The 15,024-nt window shown below is 39.7% G+C and overlaps 1 protein-coding gene across 17 annotated transcripts in view; it reads right to left on the reverse strand.

Moving 5' to 3' along the window:
• The window catches only part of rbfox1 (RNA binding fox-1 homolog 1), a 2,164,526-nt gene that overhangs the window by 22,565 nt on the left and 2,126,937 nt on the right, over positions 1–15,024 (reverse strand). For all 17 annotated transcript variants that reach the window (XM_038821058.1, XM_038821062.1, XM_038821067.1 and 14 more), the window contains one exon: positions 13,565–13,629. In XM_038821058.1, coding sequence (XP_038676986.1) covers positions 13,565–13,629 — 65 coding nt within the window. The remainder of the gene's footprint in view (positions 1–13,564; positions 13,630–15,024) is intronic.

Here is a 15,024-nt window from a genome sequence, read left to right on the forward strand (position 1 = left end):
CGTGACTGAAACAAATGCTCCTTCTATTCTGGGGTTCAGCAGTTGCAAATTTAAGAGCCCTTCGTGTTGATTGCCCTTGTTTCCTTTCTTTTATTTTATCATTATTATTTTTGGTCCATGGATCGATAATTGAGATATGGCTTCAAGTCGAGCGGAGGAAGTAGAGGACTCCAGGTTTTGAACAGTTTGCTTTTTGGAACACTGTTTTCTTGAGTTTTGTATTCGGGAAAGGAGGACTCAGACCTTTTGGTGCAGAGTATAATGGGAGGAATCGGCTCAATAATTGGAAACCAAGCAGTTGGCCAGGGACGGTCTTCTGCCTGACAACAGTCAGTGATTGGTTCCTGCCGGGTGTTTGTTTTCAGAAAGAACCTGCCAGAAGCCTCCAGACCGTCAAAGGGAGAGGAGCTGTGCTCCCTCCCACTCTCTGCTGTCTGTTGCCTGCTGTCTCTGAGAGTCTGCAGTGAAGATCATTACAAACTGAAGTAAAGAAAGTACCCAACTGAAGGCCTAAACTTGAGAAAGAAACTAACAAGACATCCATCTGAATCAAAGATCCTTTCTTTTTATTTTAATATTATTTCTCTTCCCTTTCCACCCTCTTTCTGTGTTGTTTGTCTTTGTCTGTGTGGAGAGGGTGGGTGAGTTACAAAAGGAGAGAGGTAGGCATTGGGAATCAGATAATAGAGAACCAGTTGGATTTTTTTGCCCTTTTTAATTATAATTATTATCAATAATATAAGGTTACTCATGTTTAAATTTACAAACCCGGTGACTGGAGTCAATTTAACTCAACTAATGCCTACTTTGCTGGGCTTTATCTGCATTTCCTTCTTGTCTGGTTCCAGAGGTAGTTCCCGTATGGTGGTTATGGTCGTGGTGTTGGTGTTACCTCCCCCTCTGGTGTTCTGTGTGGGGAGTTCAATTCCACTTATGTTGTGAATCCGAATCAAGTGGGCTGGAATTGACTGCGCTCTCGCCCAGGGTGTTGTGACACAAAGCTATCTAAGTATACCGCCAGATCAAAGATCTAAGTATGAAGACCCATAAACTCCTGAATGTAACACTACTGAAACGGAGTAGAGTTAGAGATGAGACCAACAAAGATGAAGAGTTATAGATGCTCTCTCAGCAAGTGACCCAGCAATGACCTGACCAGATACAAAAAACACAGCCTGCAATAGGGCAATACTGGTATATCAGAAATGACGTCTCACTAGACGATGCAGTTCTGTTAATTGGATCCAGAATAATCATGTTCAAAACGCAATGCAGGACGAACTTACCCAGAGTATGCATAAGAACCCCATGGGAATGGAGATGTGTAAGCTCAGAGCCAGATCAAGTGTGTACCGGATAGGCATCTACATAGACATCAACGCATGATCTCCGCATACAATTTAAGCCAAAAGTACAGAATACACGGCACAAAGAGAAGATGATAGCTCCTGAAGTACCAACCAGGCCATGGCATACAGTGGGAGATGGTTTACTCACACACAATCAAGAATGGTATTATAGTTGCGGCCTACAACTCAAGAGTAATGAGAAAAGCACACTCAGATCATAGAATTTACAGCCATTCGGCCCATCGAGTCTGCACCGGCTCCTGGAAAGAGCACCCTACCCAAGGTTAACACCTACACCCTATCCCCATAACCCAGTAACCCCACCCAACACTAAGAGCAATTTTGAATACTAAGGGCAATTTATCATGTCCAATCCACCTAACTTGCACATCTTTGGACTGTGGGAGGAAACCGGAGCACCCGGAGGAAACCCACGCACACACGGGGAGGATGTGCAGACTCCGCACAGACAGTGACCCAAGCCGGAATCGAATCTGGGACCCTGGAGCTGTGAAGCGATTGTGCTATCCACAATGCTACCGCGCTGCCCATGGTGGTCAAGAGAACCCTCTCAAAATGCCGAGAGATATGTGAAGACCAAACCTTGCCTTGTCCCTCCAACCTAGACCTTTCAAGGCTGACATGAAATCACCTGCAGAGCTATTGAATGGAAGAAAGTGTAAGACAACACTGTCAAGCAAGATACTTCCTAGCCAGTGACCAGGAGGGAGTAAGACAACAACTGACCGTAGGTAGAGGGAAGACAACATTTCCATAAGCATGCTAAATTCCTGACTTGTTGAAAGGACAAACTGGATATATACAGGATCAAATTTATATATTTGTATAAATTTATATATAGGCATTTTATATATTTTTTAAAAGAATAAGTGATGTTATATTATTCATAAAGAGCTACACATGAATTGTGATGTGAATATATGTCCCGGGATGGCACATTCACTGTTCCACTGCAGTAACATATTAAGTAACAATGAGCGTAACGTAACGCGCAGAAAACAGCCCTGTTTTGGGCGTGGATACAGGGGTCTTTCTTGATGTCTGCAGCGGCGAGAATAACGACGCTATCAAACCGGACTCTATTGTTTTTTACTGGACTCGGTGGGGAAAGCGCCACCGAGACTGCGCTTACCTTACTTCCTGCACTGACGAGCTGAGCTCGGCCAGTGCAGGAAGAGATCGGGGTGCCATTTTTAAATGCTGCCCGATCTCTCAACCCCCGCTCAACCGCAGCCTCTGTACCCCCCCACTCCCCCAACTTACCAATTAGGGGTTCATCAAGCCCTGCCTCACCCTACCTCTTAAGGGCAGGGCACCCCTGGGCCCAATCCCTGGCACAGACAACCTGGCACATGGGCACCTTGGCACTGCCAGCCTGGCAGTGACCCTGTAAGCCCAGCAGCACCATCAGGTGACAGTGCCAAGATGTCCAGTTGTCAGCGGGAGTGCCAGGGTACCACCCAGCCCAGAGCCTGGTCACCTGGGGGCCTCATTGGCTTGGGAGACCCCCCACGTGTCACGTTTGTGTGGACCAGTGCTAAACGGCTCCATGTTGAGGTCTCCCAGGCATGGGTATTACTTCCCAGGCTTTGGGAGAATTGGGCGCCGACATATTTATTGAGCCTTATGGCTCACTTAAATATGTTGACCTGGATCTCGTTAGATCTCGCGAGGTGTTCGAGCATCGTAAATCTCGCGAAAACAGTCTTATCTCATCACCAAGTCGGGCGCGACAAGGTCATTCGATTGCTCCCAATGTGTCAGTCTACCAATCACATAGAGACTGCAAAAACTATACCTGACAAAGCTCTCGAATTCTGAGTCAAAAGCCTGATTATTTCTAATTTAGGAAAACCAGAAGACATTGCATATAGCTTCTATTATCTTTCTCAATGCTCTCTGCAGTAAAATATCACCAGGTAGCGTAAAGATTAGGGGGATTTAACATTCCCATTGTTAGGAAAGAATCAGGGCAGCAGTGACAAGTTTCTGTTCTGTTCCTATCATTTCCCCATTTTAACCCCGCTGAATTTGGCAAAGGAACTTCCATTAATAAATGCAAATCAGTGTCAAAGCTATTTTAATGCATTCCTAAATGGAATGCCCACTCCATTGCTTAAATGTATTGGGAAGCCTGGATTTAAGATTAAGATTAGTTAGTTGTTCCTCGGTTGGGCAAGAAGAAGCAGGAATGTGCTTCCTGGCTCCAGAAGAAAAGTCCAGGCCACTTACGTCCCATTTGCAGCTCCCCAGTCATGAGACACTCACAACAACTCTTCCCATGACTGGCGGAAGCCTTCTCTTGGTGCTGGTGGGCAGCCCCTGAGCCACCCAATCTTCATTTCCTGACGCCAACCAGCTATGACTTTCTACCTGAAACGGGTGAGCATTTGGCCAGTGGCGTTCAAATGACGTCCAGCCGTTAAAATCTGCCAGGCATCTGTCAAGGACTCCCTCGTGGGATTATCATTCACTCCCAGGGTTTTCTTGGCAGCTGTTCAACTCAACCCCACAGGTTAAGGATAACATATAGTTTCTGTCAAACTGTAATAAACATACCACACTGAGCAATGTAGTTGTAAAACCTTTCGACATTCAGTATTGTCTGGCTCAGGGCGACAACAACAATGGTAAACTGAAAAGAAATTTAAAATGGACGGCAAAAAAATGAAAAGACACCAATAAAAAAAATCAATAGTTGTGTAGTGATTGCAGGATGATATATTTGCTTCGACAATTTGTAAATTATTGCAATTGGAAGGAATATTTTGGCCAAGTTTGTAGAAAATACCAGTAATCCCATAGGTTATTCACATAATTTCTGGACCCCCCTTCCATGTTTTCTTTCACATATGTGCACAGCCATAGAGCTAGGATGGAAATCAAAGCACTGACCATTCCTGAATATCCTGCTCTCACAGACCCGGCATGATTTCCCTTCACAGCACTTGTCGAAGTTTTGAGTTAGAGAACTCGTTCAAACAGGTGATGTGCAAGTGCTGAGAGTTGATGTCCAATGCGAACAAATTTTATACGGCAAGAATGAGAAGTTGCGGAATATAAGGCAGGGTCGGTGCTGTGGATTCATGTTCTCTCTATGAACTACACTGATTTACTTGCGGCCTTTCCACTGCAGATGATGCTTTAGCATGCCGTATGCCAATTTGCAACTTTTAGCTGTTTTGTGGGCATTTTGGCCGGCTGAGTCATTCAGATTGTTTTGATATTCAAACAGTTCCAGTTCAATCTAGTCTGCAACATAGTTCCTATTCTCTACCCATCCTACACAGATTGTCATTTTATATTGGATAAATGATTTCATTGCACTTTAATTCCAGGATGGTTTAATGCTTTATTTTATCAGCATTTACAAATGAGCAATGGGGTGTATGTAATCATAGCTTTCTATTGAGCTCCTGTCTTCAGGCTAAATTGGTTTCAATCATATTTGCGGATTCAATGGCAAATTCAGAATCATTTTGTCCTCTTTAACAAAGTGCAAGGTAAATCTTCACATAAGAATAAATATCTCAAATGCTCCAGTAACATAATTAATAAAATAACCTCATCATCCATGTGTAGAAATGTGCTGTGATTCTTATGGGGAGAAGCATCAACAGTATTTGTTGAATAATAGCTGTTACATTCAACGTGAATAATGCACACAGGAAATGTGCTGCCACTCTCTACAATTCCTATTCTTTAAATGCTTATGGGTAACAACTATACTTATCTTCTCAATCCAGTCTTAAAACAAAAAACTGACTGAATAAGTCAACTATGTCAAGGTGCCAACCAAGGACACAAGATGCAAAAGCAATCAAGTCACATTGGATCAACATAGAGATAGATGATGAATCTCACCATCTTTCCTGTCAAGCTATATATTATGCTATTAAAATTTCACTATAATGAAATTTTAATATCATCTCTAGAGTTTATATAAAGCTACATTTGCTACAGTTAATATGGTTTTCACCGAAGAACTGCTAGGAATCCACTCTGCATTAAGTGCTGCTAAAGATAACAAGGTTAACATGAAAAATACCCCAGATTTTGGTTGAAGAAAACTTTCTGGATGATGTCTCTATTTTACAGCAGACCATTTAAGATGATGCATTCATTAAGATGAGTTCCTGAAAAAGCCCGCAGACTTTTACAATGTTGTGTTTGACTCAAAAACAACAGTCTAGTTTTCCAGATTAAAAACTTTAGCTCCAACTGCAAAAATTATACCTCACCCAATGAAGGGTGGAAGCTGGCTGCACACCATCTAGGGCTACTACAGCTTAGAAATGGCAGAATAAACAATTGCTGCATGATGATATGGGGAATATGGGTTTCAAAACCATTTCAGCTTTTCTATCTTCAAAAACTATACCGAGGTAATCTTTACAATACCTTAGGCAGGGCCTGCTCTAGTTCATGAATAAAACTGCATGTTGCAGGATTTGTAGGCTATTTGCTTGTAGTAACCAAAGAGTGCCCACCCTGCCTTACATGTGAAGTTCTGCAGGATACCACGAAAGATATAAATATCACTGTGGGTGCATCAAAAAGTATCAACAATTATTACCTGAAGAGGTGTTACAAGAAATTTCATCTGCTGCAACGAAGACGAACTGATTTCTGCAAAAGAAGATAAAATTGACAACACTGCTTGGTGACAGAGCACGTTTGACTGGAAGATGTGCTAGCTGCCCATTGATCTGATTTTCAAAGATGGGAGGGGGAATCTACTTAATTAAATGAATGTGGGGGGGGGGGGGGTGGAGTTTTTACAAATCAGAAATTATTTAATTAACCATGAATTTTAATTTGGTGAATAATTTTACGTACATATACATATATCTCTAACCAATGGCCATTTGAAAAAAAGTATGTAAATAGATTGAATTAATGTTCCAGATATTGGTTTATTCTTTGCCAGACATGTCATTAAAAAAAAGACTTTTGTTTTGCACAATGAATGTATTACCTGATTAGCATGCAGGGCTTTTAATGATATTGGTTGTTTTCAATTCATTGCACAATAAAGCTGTCAAAACAGATTCTCACAACATTTGGTGTTCAAAAGATTTTCCTCACAAATGTTCATGCAAACTGAAATATTGCAAGCCTTTAGGAAGGTTCGTTTTTTTTAGGCTTTTGTTTGACATCAACAGCTTATTTGTGAATCTGTAAGTATAATAGTTATCAAATATGGTTCTGCTCTTATTGACAATTACTGTGATAAAATGTTCTTTGTCAATTTTGCAAATATGAATTTGCATTTAGAAAACACTAATTTCAGAGGAGGCCCATTTTCTTTTGTAAAGTATTATAATACTGTAAACTGTTCTTCAAACCCATGCTTTTTTTTAACCACGTAGAACTGTCTTTTCTAATTGGCTGTGAGGAGGCAATGTGAATGAGACTACTAAAGAAAAAGTTGTTGGTTACCGCTCATTAATTTTATTTTGTTTTATTCTATATTCCATGAGATTTTTGCTTTTTAATGAACAGGATTTTTGAAATAAGTTTAGCTTTTTTCAGAACGTGTGCATCTTGGATAATTTAAAGAAAGAAAATCCACTTTAGCATATTTACATTTAAGGGAATAGCATAATCTATCTTTGCATATTTTGGAATCATGGGAATGAAGGAGGAATTTCAGCATGGAACAAAATAATCTGTAAGTAATTTTTATGCATTTTTAAAATTACAATACACTTAGTATTTTGTTTCAAAACAACGGATTGATTATTATACATGGTAAAGTAATTTAAGGTCTTAACTGGCCACCATTTTTTCATACAGAAATCCATGATTAATACTCGGTTTGACAAAATTTGGGTACGGCCTATCATTTAATATCAAAACTAATCTCAGATATATTTTCATTATTAAGCCATTAAATGGACAAAAGCATACATCAGAAAAGATCACGTGGAACAAACAATAGATTGAATACTTGCATTGCAACATTCCCCTAACTGTTTTTCAATAGCCAAAAAACGAAGCACTTATTGCAAACATTTATGAGTAATTAGCTTCAGTCTACACAAAATCATACCACAGCATCTAAAAGCATACTGGTGTAGCGCATGCAAACTGGAGTTTATGATACTGCATTCAATGTACATAGTGCATATGCATGGATATCGAAATGCAAACAGTCGTAGCTAAATTTATTCAATGGCATATATTTTGATCAAGTAGTTCAATGATTTTCAAGAACGGAACCCTGGTTGCAAGCTATGATACACAAGCCAGTACACTGTACACAACAAAAATGCACCAATCAAATCAAAAACCACCAGGCAGCCAAACAAGGCAAAAATCCTTGCCCTGGGGCTTTGCTCAAGAAGCCACACAGTGAACTTTTGTGATGGATCTGTCAGAAGTGATACAGCTTTGCAGATAAACTGATTCATCAAGTGAATATGCACTGACAAAATGACAATCTGTCCCTCTTCCCCGAGACCGATAAGGTACGAAAGGGCTTCAGAGTACCACTAAGTGTGAAGTGACAAAGGGTCAGCACAAATCCTTTAAAGTGCCATTAGTACTTACATACTCTTCAATGAACATGCTCTCAGCATACTTGGTGATAAGACTTTAGCTATGGGCATGCATTGTGTAATACATAGGAGCTTGAATCAGTTGTTCTGCTATTTGTGATTCTGTTCATGAAACAAGAGTAGTTTATCTTTGTGAAACAAGGTTTAGCATATGTTAGGGGTGCAGTACTCAGTTAATTGTGTTCAATGATCTGCTGCTGGTTCGATTACTCAAAACAAAAAAAAACACTGGCCCTTCTTGTTCTTTTTTTTAAACTAGTCCTGTGATTTGTGACCATTTTGGTGGTATAAATTTCATTTACTTCTGTGCCACCGTTTGTGCAATCTCACTGCATTCCATAACCACATCTGATGAAATTTACTTGGAAGAAAGAAAATTGCAAAAAGAAGTTGGAAAATAGTATTAAAAAAGAAATAAACAAACAAAACGAAAATATCGTGCTGTTTTGCATGTTCAGGTATGCTATTTACAACTGAAGGTTTATTTCGGTTCCACCAGAAATATACAACATAAATCCATGGTAACAAAATGCAAGATAACATAATGTGAAAGAATAACACACTGTAGTTTTATATGCAGGCGTAATTGCATTCTAGGTTTTGTGCAAGCAGGCAAACACACGACACAAATAAAACAATGTGTGGAGTGATTAGAAATTTAAAAACAATAGTATACTGTAGTTTCATTGATTCAAAACATTGCTTACACGGGAAATTCTACGGCCTTAACACTCCTGAACCTTCCGAAGCAAAGATAAACAAGGCAATGAGTAGATTTAGCACTTCAGATATTTATTGTAAAATCAGTCAACAATGTAACCCAATTGTGATATATTAGACAGCAGTAATCTAGTACTTTGTAACGATGTTCCATTTTGTAGCAGGTACTATTTTATATATATATATATATGATATTATCAGAGTGCAACTAAAAATACCTTATCCACTTCTGTGTTTTAATATGGAGTTCAGCAATTAGCCAGCAATAATAGATATGTAATAAGTTCCAAAATAGTTTTACTGCATAACTCACACAATTGTCCTTTGTTCTACTAATTTACAAGAAGCAAAAAATAAACTTCTACTGAATGTATTTAAAAGAGACAAGAAAACATGAGTTCCTCGTTTTGCTCAAAATGTGATCATGTAAGATGTGAATAAAGCAGGGCAGCTCTATCACATTTCTTGCACTAACAGCACAGCAGAGGCTGAAGCGTACCAGCAGTGAGCCAAGACTCTACATGAACGTTGGCAGGGAAGGTTATATGTGCCATTTTAGGAACAACCAGATATAACTTCAATGGGGCTACCATCTACAAACACAACACAATTTCCCAAAATAATGAAGGCTTCTGCACTGAATTTCAATGGGTTAAAAAGAAACAAGTTTCCACTTTAAAGTCCATTCTGTGAAATTGGTCAGTTGATCTCAAATAAATGAGTAAATGGATAAATGTTAAACTATCGCTTGTCAATCAAAATTCCATCGGGGACCTGGAAAGTATTGATAAAGAAGCTGTGTGCCAATTATAAAGGCAATTCTCTTATTCTCTGGCAAGACATTTGAGAACAGAGTTGGAAAGTGATGGTAGTGATGCTGGGATCGATTACTCCTGCCGGGAATCTTTGTGATATGTCAGCTGCGGTAAGTGTGAGCACTTCAAGGGTCAATTGTGCCTAACAAATTATGAAATCACAAGGGGAATTTGAGTTTTCAGCTCTGCTGTATAGGTTTGGTCTGTTATGAAAGATAGCGAGCCAAACCGACAATCAATTGATAAAATTCGTATAAAATAAAACGTTGAGTGTCACGGAATGGTAGAAATCTGCGTGGGGATGTTGTGGTTTTGATACCAGAGTGCCTCCAAATGACCAATAACAGATTTTTTAAAAGATGAAACCAATCCCATGTTGTCAAAAAGAATATCAAAGGTAAACAGTATGCAAAAAAAATCTAAGAACTAAAAGAAGAACCTTTTCATTGCATGCTCACATTATCAGCCCTCACCAAATTGCAAATTTCAATTCTTGAGAAAGGAATGTTGCTTGCCTCGTGCAAGTTAACCAAGAACTATGCAGTGATTAGATATGAGAGTGATAACTTAAGTTGGGGTTAATATATCTGCTTTATGTGGCTGAAGTATGGTACGTCAGGACAGGACTGTACAGACCAAAGCAGTCAGGCTTTAAGTCCCTCTTGGAGAGTAATACATAAATTTTGCTTTCTACTGAGGTTATACAGAAATATGAATTTAACTTATAGTTTGGTCGAACATTTAAAGCTTTATTAGCGGCACTGATAGCACCTAGTGCTGCAGGTAATGTAATCTAGATGGGTTGGTTTTTAAATTATAGGTCAGTTCTAGCACCGTTACAAGATTCAATTCAAAGGGTATTGATCCAAAGACTCACCCATCCATTAATTCAATCTTCTCTTACTATTAACATGAATGAGAGATCGGGCAGGAAAAATATATTTCATAATTAGTTAGGGAGCATGCCAAACTGTTCCTATGATCTGTTATATAGGGAGTAGCTCTGATCTGCCTAGGTGACAAATTTGAGGATGGAACTAGACCCTGAACTAAACCCTTAACCAAAGCCTTGTACATAAACAAAATACAGCAAAAGCTAGAATCTGAAATGGAAACAGAAAATGCTGGAAATACTCAGCAGGTCTGGCAACATCTGTGGAGAGAGAAACAGAGTTAATGAGCAGAATTTTCAAAGAGCTGTGGGGTCAGTACCTTATGTGGACAGGATGAAAAAATCTCAGTCCCGGAGGTATTCTCAGGATCCCTAAGCCTCCAGGACAGTTAGAATTTTCAAGGGCCAGTGATTGGTTGAGGGTGGTGGGGAGAGATGCCTGTTTGCTGCCAGTTAAGAGTCCCTTCAGCTCCTTCAAGAGATTATTGAAGAACCTGCCAGTGCAGAATGGGATTTTTAGGGCGGGATTCTCCGGCTCCCAGCCACTGTCAATGGGAATTTCCATTGAAGCCACCCCATGCCACCGGGAAACCTGTGGGCGTAGGTGCGTGCTGATGGAACCGGAGAATCCCACCACCAGCAAACTGCCGGAGAACTCCAGACTTTATTTCAGTGAACTAAAACATTCTGGTGTATGTTAGCGCACAGCTATTGGATTTACCATGGGACCAAACAAAGTATATTTATCTTTGTCTTCATACCATTTTTAAATGGACCTACTTGCTCCAGTGCTCGTACTGGACCTTTCTTTTCCTGCAATTTCGCTTCCAACGCTTTTGAAGCTACATTCCCTCTTCTACAAGGCTGGCAGCAGCCTTTGCTTCTAGCACCAGTCAGGCAGGTCCCATATCTTGGCCAATTAGGCCATTTGAATTTAAAAATATCACAAGCTGAGCCACAGGGCCTGGACTCAAATTCATCCAAGGGCCGGAATTTCCTGGCTGTTCCTGCGAACAGGATCTTCCAGTTCCTCTGATGGGATCCCCAGTGGTGGAGGGTGCGAACAACAGGAAAGCATGTTGACAGTGGCGGGGCAGAAATATCCCGCTACCAGCCCTTGGCAGGCTGCTGCCTTTCCCGTGAAACATGCCACTGGAGTGGGTGCAATATCCTATCCAAGGTGCTGGGCTCTTGATCCCACTTTGAAAATCGAGCCCAATGTTTTAAACGTGAACTCTGGCCGGGGTTTTCCCTGTCAACAAAATTTTGGTTGCTCCCCAGATTTTCCAGTCCTACCCGTGGAATCCATAGAGCAGTCAAAGGTCAGTTGACTCAGGGGCCAGAGAATCCCAACCTGTTTCTCCCTCCACTGATGTTGCCAGACTTGCTGAGTGCCTCCAGAAATTTTCTCCTCTTATTTCCGGAATCAAACCTATTGGTCCATACTTCTCACAATAATCTGGCAGAGGTGCCCCAATAAAGTTTGTCTGCACTTGACATATTTTTCAGCCAAATATAAATACAAATGGTTTAATAGTTTCTCGAATGGCTGGCATATAAATGTACTGCCAAGTGTGAGATGAAGGCCACGGTCAGGCCCAGGAAAGAAATAGAGTAAAAATGGGGAAATAAGAATACTGGTCCAAACTAGTCTTGTATGTCGTAAATTGGAACACAGTAAAAGCTGGGAAATAAGAATACTAGTCTGGGTTATTTATCCTATTGGGAGCTTAGGTTGCAGAAGGAGATGGGTTTAATAAACTGGGTCAGGGGAGAAAGCAAAATCGGCCATGGTTCCTGTTCCTGACTGCTCTCCCGACTGACAAATGCATTTATGTGGATGGCGGGTAAGGATAGCATAGATGTTCTTACAGTGAAATAGTTTCTGGCCCGGATTAAATAGAGCAGTCTAAATTAACAGCTCAAAAGTGGCAGAAGAGGCAAAGCAGAGAAGGGGGGAAAAATATTTAGTTATTTTCAATAAGTGAGCAAATACTATATTATTTTTGAGATTTGAAAATAAAGTGTATTTTAGATCTTTTACAAAAAGCTGGTCAATAACATTTCATCTCAAACATGGAATGTAACAGCACAGAAATGGGCTATTCAGTCCAACTAGACTGTGCCAGCATTTATTCTCCATATGAGCATTGTCTCATTCTATTTCATTTAACCCCATCAACATGTCCCTTCCCTCATCAAACATTTGTCTAGCTTCCCCTTAGTGATCCAATATATGCAAATTAATTCAGAAGTGTTCACACAATGAATTCAATCTTTTAATGGGGGATGAAAAACAAAAAAATTTGAAACTTTACATCAACCAAGGGGAAACCCCTCTGTTGGCTAAGGTATACTCATTTCCCAGTGGACCCTGTATTGATCTGTAATTGGCCAGTTCCATCCATGGCTTGACAAGGGATGGTGTGGAGAGCGGGTGTGTTCATTTCAACCTACAGCCACTGTCGGAAGGGGTACAGCTTATTTCATCTGGGGTTTAGCGTGTCAGTCGGTGGAAGTGTATCATATGAAGCCTTGAGTATCTCTCATGGAGCCTAAAGTAAACCATAACTGAAACAACATGTAGTGTGACCCTATCTTCAGGAATGTCATTAATAAAATTAAGTTCTGCATTTTCCCTTGCTGACTGTGGAGCATGGCCGATGCCTTGATGAATTGTATGCAGGTTTTTTTTTCAGGATATTTTAAGTTAAAATGGAAGTGGAAATGCTGTTTGAAAGCACTCGACTTGCCTTTGTGAGCAATTTGTTCTGCTCAATTCAATTTAGACTGCGGCTAAACACTCCAGTCAATTTGCTCTTTCCTACTCAGTTTGTATTGAACCATTTTAGGTTTTCAAATTAAATGAAAGCAAGTCAACTTCATTCCAGAATGGCAAGTCAGTATTTTCTCATAAGTTATAAATTTCCTTCATCGTTTTACAAAACAGCTGCAAATTCAGAACCAGTCTAATTTGATGGCTGGAAAGTGACATAACAGATATCAAATACCATTGTAGAAACAGTCGCAACTTGATCAAGTTAGAGCAGCCATATCACGCTTAATAGTAGTGGCTTTCACAAATTCACAACTCAGCAACTTTATTTGCAACCAATCATTCCTGAGAACTAGCTCCTTTGCTTCCTCGCACTGAATCATGTAAATTACAATGTGTTAAATCAGAAGACAGAATTGTTTCTTTACCTGTCGCTGTAGGCAGCAGCAGTAGCAGTGGCAGGTTGGGCATACCTGTAGGCAGCGTACCCACCCTGAAACAAAAGAAGTAGCTTAGTCCATTTTTCAATTTTACAGCATAGGATGCCCTGTATTTTCAACATTTTATGGAAGCAGATCGGGATTTATGCCTGAACTGATGATTTCACGTTTGATGCGCTCAATGGAATATATTTAACAGAGAAAAATGAACTGGTAAAGTTGTTTGCTGCAAGATACATACCCGTTTCATTGCTATTTTACCATTGCTTGTCAATTTAGATCTGGCATATAATTTTGTTTTGAAGGGGTTAAGAGGGTAAGTAATAAATCAGCACCCTTATAGTATTAGCATCTTCAAAGTATGCAAATATTGGTTTAATATTAATGTGAGGCACAGTAAATTATTGGACTCAGATTTTCTTGACAAATACTGGATGCTTTGATGGATAATAATCTAAAATAGACACCAATATCTTTTTTTCTGCAGATAAACACAAGTAGTAAAGGATAATTTTTTTGGACAGTCGAGTGATGCATTGCATTGGCTTGCCAATGTTTTGAACCACTCAATGTTCGGGTGATATCCAGTGTCCATTATTTCCCATGCGCGGGATTCCCAATCTTGGCTTAGTCATGAGAGAAAGGTATTGAGTAGGGTACAGTCATATCTCAATTGCAACAGAGAAAAACAAATCGGTAACAGTTTCTTCCATACAGCTCTCTTACACCTCCTAACAGCTGGTTAGGGGGCAGGGGTGGCACAGTTCTGGAATCAGTGTAGTGCAGGTCAGCTGCCCAGTTTGGGCACACCAAAGAAGGAAGGGGAATAAATTTGAAAGAGGAAATTAAATAAAGTTATTATTTAACTGGGCTAAATTAGTCATTTAATGGGACTGTAAATTACTTTGTACTATTACATTGATCAATTGTGCCAAACCTAGTCTCATAACTATTTTGAAATGGTCATTTATTAATCTTTATGACAATCCTTGATTCGAAATGGTGTAAGTTTGATCAATTTTCCATTGGTGAAACCAGTCTTTTAGGTTTACGTATGAGATTAATCTGAAAACGATATCCAAGAAGAGATATTTAAAGGCCTAATCCATGCTGCTGATTTGAACCTGAGCTTTGTTGTTAAGAAGTATTGACTGTATTCCTATTCACTACTTCATTTAGAGGAATGCAAGTTTACTTTGTTCAAGTACAGCTTACTGCTTCATACAAAGATATTGGTCACCTGCCGCACAAATGTTGAAAATACTTAAGGATCCAATGCATATATTCTCTCAAGATATCCCTAACATATTGATCCTAATGCATTTGTTGGCTCTGTTATTAAAATCAATTCTTTAAAATACTGTAAGATGGAATTAAGTCATTCTCATATAAATTTGATTTTAATTAAACCAGCTCTTGCTAATTTTTGAAGTTAGGATAATTATGGA

This window comes from Scyliorhinus canicula, chromosome 15, assembly GCF_902713615.1.
Source record: "Scyliorhinus canicula chromosome 15, sScyCan1.1, whole genome shotgun sequence".
Taxonomy (NCBI): Eukaryota; Metazoa; Chordata; class Chondrichthyes; order Carcharhiniformes; family Scyliorhinidae; genus Scyliorhinus; species Scyliorhinus canicula.